This window comes from Lonchura striata, chromosome 34, assembly GCF_050655825.1.
Source record: "Lonchura striata isolate lonStrDom1 chromosome 34, ASM5065582v1, whole genome shotgun sequence".
Classification (NCBI taxonomy): Eukaryota; Metazoa; Chordata; class Aves; order Passeriformes; family Estrildidae; genus Lonchura; species Lonchura striata.
In genome coordinates this window covers 4,494,267-4,514,761 of record NC_140736.1, presented here as the reverse complement: position 1 = coordinate 4,514,761, position 20,495 = coordinate 4,494,267, and the positions used below count along the sequence as shown (strand labels likewise).

Sequence of the window (20,495 nt, the reverse complement as noted above, 5' to 3'; positions counted from 1 at the left end):
TTCCCCAAAAATTCCCAAAAAACTCCCAGAAATTCCCAAATACCCTTAAAAATTCCCAAAAAAATCACCGAAAATTCCCCAAAAATCCCCAAATCCCAGGAATCCTCCAAGCCTTGAGCTCTTGCAAGCCTTGGTATGTGCCAAAGCGCAATATCCCCAAAACCCCAAAAAACTCCTAAAAAAATCCCAAAAATTTCCAGATAATTCCCTGAAATTCCTAAAAAAATCCCAGAAATTCCCAAAAATCCAATAAGATCCTCTAAAATCACCAAAAAATCACCAAAAAAATCCCAAAAAATCACCAAAAAAATCCCAAAAAACCACCGAAAAACGCCAAAAAATCACCGAAAATCCCCCAAAAATTCCCAAAAAATTCCCAGGAATTCCCGGAATTCTCACCCCCTGCTCGTCCAGCTTGAGGAGCTGCTCGGGGACCTTGGGCGAGGCCAGGGCCAGGCGCAGGCAGTGGATGTTGAGCTCGGGCAGGAGGAATTCCAGCAGATCCCGCGCCGGGATCCCGCGCCCGGATCCGGCCTTGGCCGTGCTGGGGGTGGCGTCCTCCAGGATGGAGCCGCGGAGCGTCGCCAGCTGGGGGAGGAATTTGGGGTGAAAAAGGAGGAATTTGGGGAAAATGGGGAAGGATTTGGGGGAAATTGGAGTTGGGTAGTGAAATTCAGGGGGTTTAGGTCAAAAATTGGGGGGTTTTAGCTCAAAATTCAGGGTTTTGGCGGCAAAATCGGGGAATTTTGGGTCGGAATTGATGTAAAAATTGTGGAAAATTTATCCTGAAATTGAGGGATTTTCGCCCAAAATTGGGGTGGTTTGAGTCCAAAATTGGGGAAATTTGAGCCCAAAAATCAGTGGTTTGGCACCAAAAATGAGGAATTTTGGGTCAGAATCGACATAATAATTGTGGAAAATTTATCCTAAAATTGAGGGATTTTAGCCCAAAATTGGGATGGTTTGAGTCCAAAATTGGGGGAATTTTAGCCCAAAATAGAGGGAATTTTAGCCCAAAAATATTGGTTTGGCACCAAAAATGAGGAATTTGAGCCCAAAAGTGACGGAACTTGAGACCAATATTCAGGGGTTTGGCACCAAAAATGAGGAATTTTGGGTCAGAATCGACATAAAAATTGTGAAAAATTTATCCTAAAATTGAGGGATTTTAGCAGCCCAAAATTGGGGAAATTTCAGCCCAAAATTGGGGAAATTTGAGCCCAAAAATATTGGTTTGGCACCAAAAATGAGGAATTTTGGGTCAGAATCGACATAAAAATTGTGGAAAATTTATCCTGAAATTGAGGGATTTTAGCCCAAAATTAAGGTGATTTGAGTCCAAAATTGGGGAAATTTGAGCCCAAAATTGGGGAAATTTGAGCCCAAAAGTATTGGTTTGGCACCAAAAATGAGGAATTTCAGCCCAAAAGTAACGGAACTTGAGACCAATATTCAGGGGTTTGGCACCAAAAATGAGGAATTTTGGGTCAGAATCGACATAAAAATTGTGAAAAATTTATCCTGAAATTGAGGGATTTTAGCAGCCCAAAATTAAGGTGATTTGAGTCCAAAATTGGGGAAATTTGAGCCCAAAAATCAGTGGTTTGGCACCAAAAATGAGGAATTTTAGCCCAAAATTGGGGGATTTCAGCCCAAAATTGTGGGAATTTGATTCCAAATTTGTGGGGAATTTATCTAAAAATAATTGGGATTTTAGCCCAAAATTCTGAGATTTTGATCTCAAAATTGAAGGAATTTTATCCAGAAATTGTGATAATTTGAGCCCAAAATTGAGGGGATTTTAGCACCAAAAAGGAGGAATTTTGTCCCAAAATCAAGAGGATTTTAGTCCAAAATTGGGGGAATTTGAGCCCAATTTTGAGGGATTTGGCACCAAAATTGAGGGAATTTTATCCTGAAATTGAGGGAATTTGAGTCCAAATTTGAGAGATTTGACCCAAAAATTCTCAGATTTGATGCCAGTGTCACCAGCTAGGAAAGGGAAAAATAATGGGAGAAATTTAAGGAAAAATTGAGGAAATTTGGGGAAAATGGGGTTGGAATGGGTTTGGACCAAAATTTGGGGGTTTTAGGCCAAAAATCGGTGGAATTTGAGCCCAAAATTAAGGAATTTTAGCCCCAAATTGACACCAAAACTGTTGAAAATTTATTATAAGATTGAGGGATTTCAGCCCAAAATTGGGGGAATTTTAGTCCAAAATTTTGGGGAATTTAGTCCAAAACTGGGGGAATTTTAGCCCAAAATTCAGGGAACTTTAGCTCAAAATTCAGGAATTTGGCACCAAAAATGAGAAATTTTAGCCCAAAATTGAGGGAATTTGAGGTCAAAATTGTGGGAATTTAGTCCAAAATCGATACGAAAATTGTGGAAAATTTATCCTAAAATTGAGGGATTTTAGCCCAAAATTGTGGCAATTTTGTCCTGAAATTCTGGCAATTTTATCCCAAATTTGGGGGAATTTTAGCCCAAAATTGAAGGAATTTTAGTGGATTTTTTTTTGTTGTTTTTAGGGTGTTTTGGGGGAATTTTGGGGTGTTTTTGGGTGTTTTTGGGGTGTTTTTGGGGTGTTTTGGACCTGGCTGGTGCGGAAGATGAGGCGCTGCTGGAACTGGGGACCCAAAATCCCAATTTTTTGGGGGAATTTTGGGGTATTTTTTGGGATTTTTTTTTTGTATTTTGGGGAAATTTTCTTGGTTTTTTGGGAGATTTTTGTGAAGATTTTTTCCTCGGTTTTTGGTGATTTTTTTGTGATTTTTTTGGCCATTTTTTTGTAATTTTTTGGGTGTTTTTGACCATTTTTTTGGGATTTTTTGGGGATTTTTCTGGTTTTTTTAGGGGGATTTTTTTTGGGTGTTTTTGGGGTGTTTTTGGGTGTTTTTGGGGTATTTTTGGAGGTTTTGGACCTGGCTGGTGCGGAAGATGAGGCGCTGCTGGAACTGGGGACCCAAAATCCCAATTTTTTGGGGAATTCCCAGGATTTTTTGGGGGATTTTTTGGGATTTTTTTTTTTGTATTTTGGGGCAATTTTCTTGGTTTTTGGGGGATTTTTGTGAAGATTTTTTCCTCGGTTTTTGGTGATTTTTTTGTGATTTTTTGGCCGTTTTTTTGTAATTTTTTGGGTGTTTTTGACCATTTTTTTGGGGATTTTTCTGGTTTTTTTGGCAGGATTTTTTTTGGGATGTTTTTTTGTTGTTTTTGGGGTGTTTTTGGGGTATTTTTGGGGTGTTTTTGGACCTGGCTGGTGCGGAAGATGAGGCGCTGCTGGAACTGGGGGCCGTGCTCCGAGGACTCCTCCAGCCGCTCCCGCCGGACGCTGGCGGCCACCGGGCCCAGCCGCTCGTCCACGCCAAAGTAGTTGGAGTGTTCTGGGGAAAAAAAGGGAAAAAATGGGAAAAAGTGGGAAAAAATGGGAATTTTGGGGGTGAGAATGGGGGGGAAAGGGAGAAAATGGAAAAAAATAGGAATTTTGGGGGTGAAAATGGGGAAAAATGGGGGGAAAATGGGAATTTTGGGGGGGAATTTTGGGGGCAAGGGAGAAAAAAAATTCTGGGAGGAAAAAAAAAATCCCCAAAAAAGGTCCAGAAAAATTTCTGAAAAATAAAAGAAATAATATTAAAAAAAAGAAATCCCCAAAAAATCCCCAAAAATTAAAAAACTCCCCAAAAAACCCCCAAAAAACCCCCGAAAAAATCCTCCAAAGAATCCCCAAAAAATCACCAAAAAATTCACCAAAAATCCCAAAAATTTTTTAAAAAATCAAAAAAATATTTTCAAAAAATCCAAAAAGTCCACAAGAGATATCCTAAAAATTCCCCCAAAATCCCAAAAAATCCCCAAAAATTCAAAAAAAATCCCAAAAATCCCCTAAAAAAACCCTTTAAAATACCATTAAAATATTTTAAAAATTCCAAGAGAACTCTAAAAAAATTTTAAAAATCACCAAAAATTGCCAAAAAATCCAAAAAAATGCCCCCCAAAGACCCCAATAAAAAAAATCACAAAAATTTCCCAAAATATCTCGAAAATTTCCCCAAAAAAACCCAAAAAAATCCCCCCAAAATCTCAAAAAAACTTCCAAAAAATTCCCAAAGTTTCCAAAAAAATCCCCAAAAAATGTTTAAAAATTCCCATAAAAATTCCAAAAAAAGTCCAAAACATTCTCCAAAAAAACCCAAAAAAATCTCCAAAAGTTCCAAAAGAAATCAAAATAAATTCACGTAAAATCTCAAAAAAATTCCCAAAAACATCCCGAAAAATTTCCAAAAAATCCCATAATATCCCCGAAAAATTCCTAGAAAAAATCTCTAAAAATTGAACAAAATTTTTAAAAAATAAAAAAAATGCCAAAAATTTTCCCAAAATTCGCAAAAATTCCCATAAAAGTTCCCCTAAAAATAAAAAAAGAATTTAAAAAAAATCCTCCAAACATTCCAAAATATTCCCCAAAAAAAAATCTCAGAGAAATCCCAAAAATTCCCTTAAAAATCCCTTTAAAATACCATAAAAATCTTTTAAAAATTCCAAAAGAACTCTAAAAAAATCCCCCAAAATCAAAAAAATAAATTCCAAAAAATCACCAAAAATCCCCAAAAAAATTCCCCCAAAATCCCCAAAAAAATTCCCCCAAAATCCCAAAAAATTCTCTGCAAAATCCCCTAAAAATTAAAAAAAAACCCTCAAAAAAATTCCAAAAAAATTTGCGAAAAATCAAAATAAATTCCCCAAAAATCTCCAAAAAATTCCCAAAAAGCCCACCAAAAATTTCCAAAAAAAATCCAAAAACATCCCCAAAAAATTACTAGAAAAATTCTCTAAAAATTGAACAAAAAAAAAAAAATCCAAAAAAATCCTCCAAAAATTCCAGAATATTCCCAAAAAAAAAAAATCTCAAAAAAAATCTCACAAAGTTCAAAAAAAAATCCCAAAAATCCCATAAAAATCTTCTAAAAATTCCAAAAAAATTCTGAAAAATATCCCCAAAAATCACCAAAAAAAATCACCAAAAATCCTCCAAAAAAACCTCTAAAAATTCCCAAAAAATCACCAAAAAAATCACCAAAAATTCCCAATAAATTCCCATAAAAATCCCAAAAAATCCTAAAAAAAATTCTTTCAAAATTCCTGACAAATTCCTGACAAATTCCCAATAAATTCCCAAAAAACCCGAAATCCCAAACCTTTTCCGAGGTCGGCGTGCTCCACGCTGTAACTCCCGACCCTCTCGGGGTTCCTCCGCTGCTCCCCACAGTCCCAAAAATCACCAAAAAAATTCCCCCAAAATCCCAAAAAATTCTCTGCAAAATCCCCTAAAAATTAAAAAAAAATCCACAAAAAAATTCCAAAAAAAATTCTGAAAAATCAAAATTCCCCAAAAATCTCCAAAAAAATTCCCAAAAAAACCCACCAAAAATTTCCAAAAAAAACCCAAAAACATCCCCAAAAAATTACTAGAAAAATTCTCTAAAAATTGAACAAAATAAAAAAAAAAAATCCGAAAAAATCCTCCAAAAATTCCAGAATATTCCCAAAAAAAAAAATCTCAAAAAAAATCTCACAAAGTTCCAAAAAAAATCCCAAAAATCCCATAAAAATCTTTAAAAAATTCTAAAAAAATTTTGAAAAATATCCCCAAAAATCACCAAAAAAAATCATTAAAAATCCTCCAAAAAAACCTCTAAAAATTCCCAAAAAATCACCAAAAAAATCACCAAAAATTCCCAATAAATTCCCAAAAAAATCCCAAAAAATCCTAAAAAAAATTCTTTCAAAATTCCCGACAAATTCCTGACAAATTCCCAATAAATTCCCAAAAAACCCAAAATCCCAAACCTTTTCCGAGGTCGGCGTGCTCCACGCTGTAACTCCCGACCCTCTCGGGGTTCCTCCGTTGCTCCCCACAGACCCAAAAATCCCAAGAAGCTCCCCAAAAATCCCCAAAAAAATTCCCCCAAAATCCCAAAAAATTCTCTGCAAAATCCCCTAAAAATTAAAAAAAAAATCCTCAAAAAAATTCCAAAAAAAATTTGCGAAAAATCAAAATAAATTCCCCAAAAATCCCCAAAAAATTCCCAAAAAAAACCACTAAAAATTCCCAAAAAAATCCAAAAACATCCCCAAAAAATTACTAGAAAAATTCTCTAAAAATTGAACAAAATCCAAAAAAAAATCCAAAAAAATCCTCCAAAAATTCCAGAATATTCCAAAAAAAAAAAATCTCAAAAAAAATCTCACAAAGTTCCAAAAAAAATCCCAAAAATCCCATAAAAATCTTTGAAAAATTCCAAAAAAATTTGAAAAATATCCCCAAAAATCACCAAAAAAAATCACCAAAAATCCTCCAAAAAAACCTCTAAAAATTCCCAAAAAATCACCAAAAAAATCATTAAAAATTCCCAATAAATTCCCAAAAAAATCCCAAAAAATCCTAAAAAAAATTCTTTCAAAATTCCCGACAAATTCCCGACAAATTCCCAATAAATTCCCAAAAAACCCGAAATCCCAAACCTTTTCCGAGGTCGGCGTGCTCCACGCCGTAACTCCCGACCCTCTCGGGGTTCCTCCGCTGCTCCCCACAGACCCAAAAATCACCAAAAAAATTCCCCCAAAATCCCAAAAAATTCCCCGCAAAATCCCCTAAAAATTAAAAAAAAATCCACAAAAAAATTCCAAAAAAAATTTGCGAAAAATCAAAATAAATTCCCCAAAAATCTCAAAAAAAATCCCAAAAAAAACCACCAAAAATTTCCAAAAAAATCCAAAAACATCCCCAAAAAATTCCTAGAAAAATTCTCTAAAAATTGAACAAAATCCAAAAAAAAATCCGAAAAAATCCTCCAAAAATTCCAGAATATTCCCCAAAAAAAAATCTCAAAAAAAATCTCACAAAGTTCCAAAAAAAATCCCAAAAATCCCATAAAAATCTTTGAAAAATTCCAAAAAAATTTGAAAAATATCCCCAAAAATCACCAAAAAAAATCACCAAAAATCCTCCAAAAAAACCTCTAAAAATTCCCAAAAAATCACCAAAAAAATCATTAAAAATTCCCAATAAATTCCCAAAAAAATCCCAAAAAATCCTAAAAAAAATTCTTTCAAAATTCCCGACAAATTCCCGACAAATTCCCAATAAATTCCCAAAAAACCCGAAATCCCAAACCTTTTCTGAGGTCGGCGTGCTCCACGCCGTAACTCCCGACCCTCTCGGGGTTCCTCCGTTGCTCCCCACAGTCCCAAAAATCCCCAAAAAAATTCCCCCAAAATCCCAAAAAATTCCCCGCAAAATCCCCTAAAAATTAAAAAAAAATCCACAAAAAAATTCCAAAAAAAATTTGCGAAAAATCAAAATAAATTCCCCAAAAATCTCAAAAAAAATCCCAAAAAAAACCACCAAAAATTCCCAAAAAAAATCCAAAAACATCCCCAAAAAATTACTAGAAAAATTCTCTAAAAATTGAACAAAATCCAAAAAAAAATCCGAAAAAAATCCTCCAAAAATTCCAGAATATTCCCCAAAAAAAATCTCACAAAGTTCCAAAAAAATCCCAAAAATCCCATAAAAATCTTTAAAAAATTCCAAAAAAATTCTGAAAAATATCCCCAAAAATCACCAAAAAAAATCATTAAAAATCCTCCAAAAAAACCTCTAAAAATTCCCAAAAAATCACCAAAAAAATCACCAAAAATTCCCAATAAATTCCCAAAAAAATCCCAAAAAATCCTAAAAAAAATTCTTTCAATATTCCCAATAAATTCCTGACAAATTCCCAATAAATTCCCAAAAAACCCGAAATCCCAAACCTTTTCTGAGGTCGGCGTGCTCCACGCCGTAACTCCCGACCCTCTCGGGGTTCCTCCGTTGCTCCCCACAGTCCCAAAAATCCCCCAAAAAATTCCCCCAAAATCCCAAAAAATTCCCCGCAAAATCCCCTAAAAATTAAAAAAAATCCACAAAAAAATTCCAAAAAAATTTGCGAAGAATCAAAATAAATTCCCCAAAAATCTCCAAAAAATTCCCAAAAAAACCCACCAAAAATTTCCAAAAACATCCCCAAAAAAGTCCTAGAAAAATTCTCTAAAAATTGAACAAAATCCAAAAAAAAATCCGAAAAAATCCTCCAAAAATTCCAGAATATTCCCCCAAAAAAAATCTCAAAAAAAATCTCACAAAATTCAAAAAAAAATGCCAAAAATCCCATAAAAATCTTTAAAAAATTCCAAAAAAATTCTGAAAAATATCCCCAAAAATCACCAAAAAAATCACCAAAAATTCCCAATAAATTCCCAAAAAAATCCCAAAAAGTCCTAAAAAAAATTCTTTCAATATTCCTGACAAATTCCCGACAAATTCCCCAATAAATTCCCAAAAAACCCGAAATCCCAAACCTTTTCTGAGGTCGGCGTGCTCCACGCCGTAACTCCCGACCCTCTCGGGGTTCCTCCGTTGCTCCCCACAGGCCCAAAAATCCCCAAAAAAATTCCCCCAAAATCCCAAAAAATTCCCCGCAAAATCCCCTAAAAATTAAAAAAAAATCCACAAAAAAATTCCAAAAAAAATTTGCGAAAAATCAAAATAAATTCCCCAAAAATCTCAAAAAAAATCCCAAAAAAAACCACCAAAAATTCCCAAAAAAAATCCAAAAACATCCCCAAAAAATTACTAGAAAAATTCTCTAAAAATTGAACAAAATCCAAAAAAAAATCCGAAAAAAATCCTCCAAAAATTCCAGAATATTCCCCAAAAAAAATCTCACAAAGTTCCAAAAAAATCCCAAAAATCCCATAAAAATCTTTAAAAAATTCCAAAAAAATTCTGAAAAATATCCCCAAAAATCACCAAAAAAAATCATTAAAAATCCTCCAAAAAAACCTCTAAAAATTCCCAAAAAATCACCAAAAAAATCACCAAAAATTCCCAATAAATTCCCAAAAAAATCCCAAAAAATCCTAAAAAAAATTCTTTCAATATTCCCAATAAATTCCTGACAAATTCCCAATAAATTCCCAAAAAACCCGAAATCCCAAACCTTTTCTGAGGTCGGCGTGCTCCACGCCGTAACTCCCGACCCTCTCGGGGTTCCTCCGTTGCTCCCCACAGTCCCAAAAATCCCCCAAAAAATTCCCCCAAAATCCCAAAAAATTCCCCGCAAAATCCCCTAAAAATTAAAAAAAATCCACAAAAAAATTCCAAAAAAATTTGCGAAGAATCAAAATAAATTCCCCAAAAATCTCCAAAAAATTCCCAAAAAAACCCACCAAAAATTTCCAAAAACATCCCCAAAAAAGTCCTAGAAAAATTCTCTAAAAATTGAACAAAATCCAAAAAAAAATCCGAAAAAATCCTCCAAAAATTCCAGAATATTCCCCCAAAAAAAATCTCAAAAAAAATCTCACAAAATTCAAAAAAAAATGCCAAAAATCCCATAAAAATCTTTAAAAAATTCCAAAAAAATTCTGAAAAATATCCCCAAAAATCACCAAAAAAATCACCAAAAATTCCCAATAAATTCCCAAAAAAATCCCAAAAAGTCCTAAAAAAAATTCTTTCAATATTCCTGACAAATTCCCGACAAATTCCCCAATAAATTCCCAAAAAACCCGAAATCCCAAACCTTTTCCGAGGTCGGCGTGCTCCACGCCGTAACTCCCGACCCTCTCGGGGTTCCTCCGTTGCTCCCCACAGACCCAAAAATCCCCAAAAAATTTCCCCCAAAATCCCAAAAAATTCTCTGCAAAATCCCCTAAAAATTAAAAAAAAATCCACAAAAAAATTCCAAAAAAAATTTGCGAAAAATCAAAATAAATTCCCCAAAAATCTCCAAAAAAATCCCAAAAAAAACCCACCAAAAATTTCCAAAAAAAAATCCAAAAACATCCCCAAAAAATTACTAGAAAAATTATCTAAAAATTGAACAAAATCAAAAAAAAATCCGAATAAATCCTCCAAAAATTGCAGAATATTCCAAAAAAAAAAAAAAATCTCAGAAAGTTCCAAAAAAATCCCAAAAATCCCATAAAAATCTTTAAAAAATTCCAAAACAATTCTGAAAAATATCCCCAAAAATCACCAAAAAAAAATCACCAAAAATCCTCCAAAAAAACCCTAAAAATTCCCAAAAAATCACCAAAAAAATCACCAAAAATTCCCAATAAATTCCCAAAAAAATCCCAAAAAATTCTTTCAAAATTCCCGACAAATTCCCGACAAATTCCCAATAAATTCCCAAAAAATCCCGAAATCCCAAACCTTTTCCGAGGAAGTAGTCCCGGTAGTAGGTGGCGCCGAGGTCGGCGTGCTCCACGCCGTAACCGCCGACCCTCTCGGGGTTCCTCCGCTGCTCCTTGGGGAATTCCAGGATGGAAACGCCGGCGTTGCTCACCTTGCCTCCGTTCCCGCATTCCGTAAAAAACCCGGAATTCGGCGCCGCCGAAAACGCCGATTTGGCAAAACTGACGTCGCGCTCGCCGCCGCCGCCGCCGCCGATCTCGTTGCGAAAATGGGGGCAGCTCAACAGCAGCTCGTTGCTGGTGTTGTCCCCCAAATCCCTCTCCAGGTTTTCCTTGGAATTCTGGTCCTCGGCGCCGGGAAACGCCGGATCGGCGCCGGCCGAGGCGGCCGAGGCGCCGGTGGTGGTGTTGCGGCGCCGCGTCGACGCCGAGCGCGCCGAGACGGCCTCGAACAAAATGCTCTGGACGTCGAAGTGGGCGAAGCTTTTCCGGCAAATCCACGCTTTTGGCGCCTCCGGAATTCGGGAATCTTCGGCGGCGTCGGCGTCGTGCCGGGAGCTGCGGAGTTTTTTGAAGATGGAGTCGTCGGTTTTCAGGCAGCGGCGCCGGGGTTTTTCCTTGGGCTGCTGTTCCCGGATTTCATCTCGGATTTCCTCTTGGTTCTCGTCGTCGCGGCTTTCCGATTTGCCGGCGGAAAATTCGGGTTTTTTCGCCCGGAATTCGTCGAGCATCTGGAAGAAGCTTTGCTCGGGGATTCCTTGGACGTCGATGGAAGAGGTGCTGCCGTATTCCCGGAAAAATCCGGCGGAAAGGCCGGAATTGCCGCGGCTCTCCGGCGTCTCCTCGGCGTCGCACTCGCTCAGCGTCGCTTCGCTGCTGCTGCGCTGGCGCAAGGGGATTCCCAAAATTCCGTCTTGGAATTCCAACTCTTTGGAGCTGGGGAGGAAGCGGCGGTGGAAGGGTTTGAAGGAGGGTTGGGAGGGGGGAAGATTCCGAGGGTTTTTGGGAATTTCCGGAGAATCTTTGGATCGCGGGGGCCACTCGGCCACGCGGGCGCGGACGCCCATTTTGGGCAGGGCGGGGATTTCCGAGCGCTGGGAGCTCATGGCGGCGGCCTCGGGAAATCAAGGCAGGAACGGCGGAAAGTTCGGGAATTCCGGGAGGAAATTTGGGAATTCCGGGGTGAGAGCGGAGCAGCGGCGGCGGCGGCGCATGGTGGGAGGTCTGTGGGAGAGAAAAAGAGGGTTAAAGGGAGGGGATTGGTAAAATAATTATGGGGTTCACTAATAAAATTATGGATTTCCCCAAAAAATAATCCTGGAATTATTGATAATTAAAGAGATTGTGGGAAAAAATCCTGGGATTCTCAAAAAAAAAAAAAAATCCTGGAATTGGTCAAAAAAATGAAGGAATTGAAGAAAAAATCCTGGAATTGACAAAAAAGTTCTGGAATTGACAAAAAAAAATAATTCTGGAATTGTCAAAAGAAAAAATCCTGGAATTGACAAAAAAATTCCTGGAATTCTCAAATAAAAAATAATTCTGGAATTGTCAAAAGAAAAAATCCTGGAATTGACAAAAAAGTTCTGGAATTGACAAAAAAATTCCTGGAATTCTCAAATAAAAAATAATTCTGGAATTGTCAAAAGAAAAAATCTTGGAATTGACAAAAAAAGTCTGGAGTTGATAAAAAAATAAAGGAATTGCAAACAAAATGCTGGGATTCTCAAAAAAAAAAAAATCCTGGAATTGCAAAAAAAATGCTGGAATTGCAAAAAAAATGCTGGAATTGCAAAAAAAAATTAAGGAATTGGCAAAAATAATCCTGGAATTGACCAAAAAAAATCTGGAATTGGCCAAAAAAATGAAGGAATTGCAGAAAAAATCCTGGAATTGACAAAAAAGTTCTGGAATTGACAAAAAAATTCCTGGGATTCTCAAAAAAAAAAAATTCTGGAATTGCCAAAAGAAAAAATCTTGGAATTGACAAAAAAAGTCTGGAGTTGATATAAAAATAAAGGAATTGCAAACAAAATGCTGGTATTCTCAAAAAAATCCTGGAATTGCAAAAAAAATGCTGGAATTGACAAAAAAATGCTGGAATTGCAAAAAAAAATAAAGGAATTGGCAAAAATAATCCTGGAATTGACCAAAAAAAATCTGGAATTGACCAAAAAAATCCTGGAATTCTCAAAAAAAAAAAAAAATCCTGGAATTGGCCAAAAAATGAAGGAATTGCAGAAAAAATCCTGGAATTGACAAAAAAAATCCTGGAATTCTCAAAAAAAAAAAATTCTGGAATTGTCAAAAGAAAAAATCTTGGAATTGTCAAAAAAAATTCTGGGACTGACAAAAAAAATCTGGAATTGATAAAAAAATAAAGGAATTGCAAACAAAATGCTGGGATGCTCAAAAAAAAAAAAATCCTGGATTTGACAAAAAAAATCCAGAATTGACAAAAAAAAAATATATATCCTGGAGTTCTCAAAAAAAAAATCCTGGAATTGCAAAAAAATTCTTGAATTGCCAAAAAAGTCCTGGAATGCCCAAAAAAATTCCAGAATTGACCAAAAAAATCCTGGAATTAAAAATAAAAAAAATCTGGAATTGACAAAAAAAAAAAAGGAATTAATAAAAAAAAATCCAGAGTTTCCAAAAGAATATCAAATTAGCCAAAAAAATCCTGGAATTCTCAAAAAAAAGAAATCCTGGGATTCCCAAAAAAAAAATCCAGAGATTGGCAAAAAAAATCCTGGGATTAAAAAAAAAAACAAACCTGGAATTACAAAAATTCTGGAATTCCCCCCAAAAATTCCAGAATTTCCAAAAAAATACCAAATTCCCAAAAAAATCCTGGAATTCTCAAGCCCAACCCCTACAATGGGGTGGGAGCTCCTCCTGTAACGAGGTCAGGAGCTCGTTAACGAGGGACTCCTTAATGAGGGATTAATTAACGAGGGACTCATGAATGAGGGGCTCATTAATGAGGGATTAATTAACGAGGGACTCATTAATGAGGGGCCCCAGGGGGAAACAAAGAAAGGGCAAAGGGAGATCGGAGAAAAACACGAATTTAACCCCAAAATCCAACCCCAAATCCCTCCAGGAGCCACAAAATTCCCAAAAAATCTCATTTTTTTCCCAGAAAATCCAACCCTAAATCCACTCAGAACCCCAAAATCCCAACTTTTACCTCAAAATCCACCCCAGGACCCCCAAAAATTTCAATTTTCCTCTCAAAATCCAACCCTAAATCCCCTCAGGAACCCCAAAACCCCAAATTCCCAAAAATCTCAATTTTCTCCCTCAGAATCCAACCCCAAACCCTTCAGGAGCTCCAAATTTCCCCAAAATTTCAAAATTTCCCCTCAAAATCCAACCCTAAATCCTTTCAGGAACCTCAAAACCCTTCAGGGACCCCAAATTCCCCCAAAAATCAAAATTTTCCCCTCAAACCCCACTCCAAAATCTCCTCAGGAACCACAAAAGTCTCAAAAAATTTAATTTTTACCTCACAATCCATCCCAACCCCTCAGGAACCCCAAAAATCCCAATTTTTACCTCAAAATCCAACCCTAAATTCTCTCAGAAACACCAAATTCCAACATAAAATCAAATTTTCCCCCTCAAAATCCAACCCCAAAACCCTCCAGGAACCCCAAATTCCCCCAAAAATCAGAATTTTTACCTCAAAATCCAACCCTAAAACCCCTCAGGAACCACAAATTTCCCACAAAAATTTCAATTTTTACCTCAAAACCCACCCCAAACCCCTCAGGAACCACAAAATTCTCAAAAAAAATTTAATTTTTACCTCAAAATCCACAACAAACCCCTCTGGAACCCCAAGAATCTCAAAATTTCCCACAAAATCCAACCTCAAAACGCTCAAGAACACCCAAAATCCCCTCAGGAACCCCAAATTCCCCCAAAAATCCAAATTTGCCCCTCAAAACCCACCCAAAAATCTCCTCAGGAACCACAAAATTTTCAAGAAAATTCCATTTTTACCGCAAAATTCAACCCTAAAACCCCCCAGGAACCCCAAAAATCCCAATTTTTACCTCAAAATTCAACTCTAAATCTCCTCAGGAATCCCAAATTCTCCCAAAAATCCCAATTTTTACCTCAAAGTTCAACCCTAAATCCCCTCAGGAACCACAAAATTCTCAAAAAAATTTAATTTTTACCTCAAAATCCATCCCAAACCCCTCAGGAACCCTAAAAATCCCAAATTTTAGCACAAATCCCACCCCAAAATCCCCTCAGGAACCACAAAACCCCTCAGGAACTCCAAATTTCCCACAAAAATCCCAATTTTTACCTCAAAATCCACCCCAAACCCCTCAGGAACCCCAAAAATCAGAATTTTTCCCCCCAAAACCCGCCCCAAACCCCTCAGGAACCCCAAATTCCCCCAAAAATCCAAATTTCCCCCTCAAAACCCACCCAAAAATCCCCTCAGGAACCCCAAAATTCTCAAAAAATTTTAATTTTCAGCTCAAAATCCACCCCAAACCCCTCAGGAAGCCCAAAAATCCCAATTTTTACCTCAATATTCAACTCTAAATCTCCTCAGGAACCCCAAATTCCCCCAAAAATCCCAATTTTTACCTCAAAATTCAACCCTAAATCCCCGCAGGAACCACAAAATTCTCAAAAAAATTCCATTTTTACCTCAAAATCCAACCCCAAATCCCCTCAGGAACCCCAAAACCCCTCAGGAACTCCAAATTTCCCACAAAAATCCCAATTTTTACCTCAAAATCCACCCCAAAATCCCCTCAGGAACCCCAAAATCAGAATTTTTCACCCCAAAATCCACCCCAAACCCCTCAGGAACCCCAAAAATCAGAATTTTTCACCCAAACCCCTCAGGAACCCCCAAAATCAGAATTTTTCTTCCCAAACCCCTCAGGAACCCCAAAAATCAGAATTTTTTCACCCCAAACCCCTCAGGAACCCCAAAAATCAGAATTTTTCCCCCCAAACCCCTCAGGAACCCCCAAAATCCCAATTTTTCCCCCCAAACCCCTCAGGAACCCCAAAAATCAGAATTTTTCCCCCCAAGCCCCTCAGGAACCCCAAAATCAGAATTTTTCTCCCCAAACCCCTCAGGAACCCCAAAAATCAGAATTTTTTCCCCCAAACCCCTCAGGAACCCCAAAAATCAGAATTTTTCACCGCAAAACCAGCCCCAAACCCCTCAGGAACCCCAAAAATCAGTTTTTTTCACCCCAAACCCCTCAGGGACCCCAAAAATCAGTTTTTTTCCCCCAAAACCCCTCAGGAACCCCCAAAATCAGAATTTTTCCCCCCAAACCCCTCAGGAACCCCAAAATCAGGATTTTTACCTCAACAATCTCCCCAGGCGCCCCAAAACTCCGCATTTTCCCCTCGGGACCCGCCGGTTCTCGTTTCCCGCCCTCCCCCGCCCCTCCCCTCCCTCGGGGCTCGCGCCCCTCGGAACTACAACTCCCGGCAGCCCCCGCGGCCCCGGCACAAAAACCCCCCGGGGGTGGGGGGGACTCCCGAGCGCTCCGGGGCCTCCCGGCGCCGCCGCCTTCGCTTCTTTGAAGGCCTTCAAAACCTTCCCGCAGCCTTTTAAGAGAGGGCCTTACCGGAAAACGGCGGAAAGCGGCGGCGGCACCGTACGGAGCCCAAACAACCCCCCCCCCCCCACCCCACTCCCGCCGCCCGCGGGGGTCTGAGGGGTTGAGGGGAAAGGGTTGGGGGGGGGGGGGGAAGTGTTGGTTGTCACTCACCGGCGGCGCGAGCGCTGCGGCCAATGGGGGGGCGCGGCGGAAGCGGCGCGAGCGCCCCGGCCAATGAGGGGGGGGCGGCGCGAGCGCACCGGCCAATGAGACACCCCCACCCCCGTCTCGGTGAAAGCCGGTTCTGGCGGAAAGGGCCGAGCGCGGCCCGAGCGAGGCCGAAGCGGAGGGGCGGGGCTTAAGGAAAAGGCGGGAAGACCTCCGCGCCGCTAGGGGGCGCTGCGGGGTTGGGTGTGAGGGGGGAGCGTCTTAAAGGCGCAGGACGCGTTTTGAGCGGGGGGGATCCCCGGAATTTGGGGGTGTCCCCCCTCTAAATTAGGGGCGCCGCAGGGGAATTGGGGAGCCCTTCATAGCGAGGAGGCGCCAAACCGGGGATTCGCCCGAAATGAATGGGGGAGTGATAAAGTGGGAGATCCCAAACTGGGGATTGCCCCCCCCCCGCTCCAAGAAAAAGTGGGACCAGCCCAAAGATGGGATCCCCTCAAAATTGGGGAACCCCCCCCCAAACTGGGATTTCCCCTCTAAACTGGGATTTACCCCCCCCAACTGGGATTTCCCCTCTAAACTGGGATTTACCCCCCCAAACTGGGGAACCCCCCCAAACTGGGACCTCCCAAACTGGGATTTCCCCTCCAAACTGGGATTTCCCCCCCCCCAAACTGGGATTTCCCCTCTAAACTGGGATTTACCCCCCCCCAGACTGGGGATCCCCCCCCAAACTGGGACCCCCCCCAAACTGGGATATCCCCTCTAAACTGGGATTTCCCCCCCAAACTGGGATTTCCCCCCCCCAACTGGGATTTCCCCTCTAAACTGGGATTTACCCCCAAAACTGGGGATCCCCTCCCAAACTGGGGATTCCCCCCCAAACTGGGATTTCCCCCCCCCCAACTGGGATTTCCCTCCAAAACTGGGATTTCCCCTCTAAACTGGGATTTACCCCCAAAACTGGGGATCCCCCCCCAAACTGGGATTTCCCCTCGAAACTGGGATTTTCCCCCCGAAACTGGGGAACCCCCCCAAACTGGGACCCCCCAAACTGGGATATCCCCTCAAAACTGGGATTTCACCCCCAAAACTGGGGATCCTCCACAAATTTGGGATCCCCAACCAAATTTGGGATCCCCCCCCAAACTGGGAACCTCCAAACTGGGATTTACCCCCCCCAAAATTCGGATTTCCCCCCCAAAACTGGGGATCCCCCCCCAAACTGGGACCCTCCAAACTGGGATTTCTCCTCCAAACTGGGATTTCCCCTCTAAACTGGGATTGACCCCCAAAACTGGGGATCCCCCCCCAAACTGGGGATTCCCCCCCAAACTGGGATTTCCCCCCTCCAACTGGGATTTCCCCTCTAAACTGGGATTTACCCCCAAAACTGGGGATCCCCCCCCAAACTGGGGATCCCCCCCAAACTGGGGATCCCCCCCCAAACTGGGATCCTCCAAACTGGGATTTCCCCTCTAAACTGGGATTTTCCCCCAAACTGGGATTTCACCCCCCCAAACTGGGATTTCCCTCCAAAACTGGGATTTTCCCCCCCAAACTGGGGAACCCCCCCAAACTGGGACCCCCCAAACTGGGATATCCCCTCAAAACTGGGATTTCACCCCCAAAATTGGGGATCCTCCCCAAATTTGGGATCCCCCCCAAATTTGGGATTCCCCCCCCAAAATGGGACCCTCCAAACCGGGATTTACCCCCCAAACTGGGATTTACCCCCCCCAAAATTCGGATTTCCCCCCCAAAACTGGGGATCCCCCCCCAAACTGGGACCCTCCAAACTGGGATTTCCCCCCCAAACTGGGATTTCCCCCCCAAACTGGGATTTACCCCCCCAAACTGGGGATCCCCCCCGAAACTGGGATTTCCCCACCCAAACTGGGATTTACCCCCCAAAACTGGGGATCCCCCCCCAAACTGGGGATCCCCCCCAAACTGGGGATCCCCCCCCAAACTGGGACCCTCCAAACTGGGATTTCCCCCCCAAACTGGGATTTCACCCCCCCAAACTGGGATTTCTCCTCCAAAACTGGGATTTCCCCTCGAAACTGGGATTTTCCCCCCCAAACTGGGACCCCCCAAACTGGGATTTCTCCTCTAAACTGGGATTTCCCCCCCCAAAATGGGGGTTCCCCCTCAAACTGGTAAGCCCCCCCCCCCCCAAACTGGGGTTTCCCCCCTAAACTGGGATTTCCCCTCTAAACTGGGACCCTCCAAACTGGGATTTCTCCTCTAAACTGGGATTTACCCCCCAAAACTGGTGATCCCCCCCCCAAACTGGGACCCTCCCAAACTGGGATTTCTCCTCTAAACTGGGATTTCACCCCCCAAAACTGGGAATCTCCCCCAAATTGGGGATCCCCCCCCAAAATTGGGACCCCCCGCCCCTCTCCCTCAGCCCCCCTCATTTACATACGGCTGCGCCTGGACCAATCAGCGGCCGCGCCAGCGCCGCGTGCAGCCAATCAGAAGCGCTCGCCGCAAGCCCCGCTCGGCGCGGACGCGCGGCCAATCAGCGGAGAGGACGGAGAGCTTTATTTGCATATAGGCTTGTGGGGCGTGCCCGAGTTTATTTGCATACAGCGCGGGAGTATTTGCATGGAGGGCGCTCATTTGCATAGAGCGCGGGTTCATTTGCATACAAGGCGCGCCCCGCGGGGGTTTCGGACGGGGGGACTCCCCAAAACCCCTCCAGAACCCCCCAAATCCTCCCAGGACCCCCCAAAATCTCCCCAAAATTCCCCCAAATCCTCCCAGGACCCCCCAAAATCTCCCCAGATCCCCCCAAACCCCCCAAATCCCACTGGATCATCCCAGGGTGGATCCCCCAAATCCCTGAGATCGTCACGAAGTGGATCCCCCAAAATCTGGGATCATCCCGAGGTGGATCCCCCAAATCCCCGAGATCATCCTGAGGTGGATCCCCCAAACTCTGGGATCATCCCAGGCTGTGAATTCCAAATCCCCCGAAACCCCCCCAAACCCCCCAAATCCCACTGGATCATCCCCGGGTGGATCCCCCAAATTCTGGGATCATCCCCAGGTGGATCCCCCAGACTTTGGGATCACCCCAGGACTGGATCCCCCAAATCCCTGAGGTGATCTTGAGGTGGATCCCCCAAAATCTGGGATCATCCTGGGACTGAATCCCTCAAAATCTGGTATCATCCCAGGACTGGATCCCCCAAATCCCAGGACTGGATCCCCCAAATCCCTGAGATGATCCCAAGGTGGATCCCCCAAAATCTGGGATCATCCCAGGACCTGATCCCCCAAATCCCCGGGATTATCCCAGGACTGAATCCCCCAAAATCTGGGATCGTCCTGGGACAGGATCCCCCAAATCCCTGAGGTGACCCCGGAACTGGATCGCCCAAATCCCAGGACCGGATCCCCCAAATCCCTGGGATCATCCCAGGACTGGATCCCCCAAATCCCTGAGGTGATCCCGGAACTGGATCGCCCAAATCCCAGGACCGGATCCCCCAAATCCCTGAGGTGATCCCGGAACTGGATCCCCAAAATCCCTGGGATTATCTCAGGGTGGATCCCCCAAATCCTGAGATGGTCCCGAGGTGGATCCCCCAAAATCTGGGATCATCCCGGGAGGACAGGATCCCCCAAATCCCTGAGGTGATCCCAGACCTGTCTCCCCCAAACTCTGGGATCATCCCAGGCCATGAATCCCAAATCCCCCCAAATCCCCCCAACCCCATCGCGATCCCTCGAATCCCTGCGGATCTCCCAAATCCCCCCCAAACCCTCCTAAATCCCCCCACCCCTCCCCCAAATCCCCCCCCAAATCCCTGGGGATCCCCCCAAATCCTCCCCAAACTCCCACAAAATCCCCCCAAATCCCTATGTACCCCCCCAAATCCCCCCTCAACCCCCCCCCAAACCCCTCAAACCCCCCCCAAACCCTTCAGGACCCCACCCAAACCCCCGGGGACCCCCCAAACCCCAGGAATCCCCCCAAATCCCCCCCAAACTCCCCCCAAATCCCTGTGTACCCCCCAAATTCCCCCCAAAGTCCCCCCCAAAGCCCCCCTAAATCCCTCTGTACCCCCTCAAACCCCCCCAAACCCCCTCAAACCCCCCCCTCAGGACCCCCCAACCCCCTCAGGACCCCCCAGGACCCCCCCAAAGCCCCTCAAACCCCCCCTCAGGACCCCCCAACCCCATCAGGACTCCCCCCAAACCCCCCAGGACCCCCCCAAACCCCCTCAAACCCCCTCAAACCCCCCCTCAGGACCCCCCAACCCCCTCTGTACCCCCCCCAAACCCCCTCAAACCCCCTCAAAACCCCCCTCAGGACCCCCCAACCCCCTCAGGACCCCCTCAAACCCCCCCTCAGGACCCCCCAAACCCCCTCTGTACCCCCCCTAAATCCCTCTGTACCCCCCCAACCCCCCCAAACCCCCTCAAACCCCCTCAGGACCCCCCCAAAGCCCCCCTAAATCCCTCTGTACCCC

At 42.8% G+C, this 20,495-nt stretch overlaps 1 protein-coding gene across 1 annotated transcript in view; it reads right to left on the bottom strand.

The window, feature by feature from the left end:
* The window catches only part of LOC110473897 (signal-induced proliferation-associated 1-like protein 3), a 54,738-nt gene extending 38,520 nt beyond the window's left edge, over positions 1–16,218 (bottom strand). The window contains exons 1-4 of the mRNA XM_085564728.1: positions 16,012–16,218; positions 10,266–11,470; positions 3,257–3,387; positions 400–588 (exon numbers count right to left, since the gene is read on the bottom strand). Coding sequence (XP_085420854.1) covers positions 400–588; positions 3,257–3,387; positions 10,266–11,352 — 1,407 coding nt within the window. The 5' untranslated portion in view covers positions 11,353–11,470; positions 16,012–16,218. The remainder of the gene's footprint in view (positions 1–399; positions 589–3,256; positions 3,388–10,265; positions 11,471–16,011) is intronic.
* Between the last annotated feature and the right edge of the window lie 4,277 nt (positions 16,219–20,495).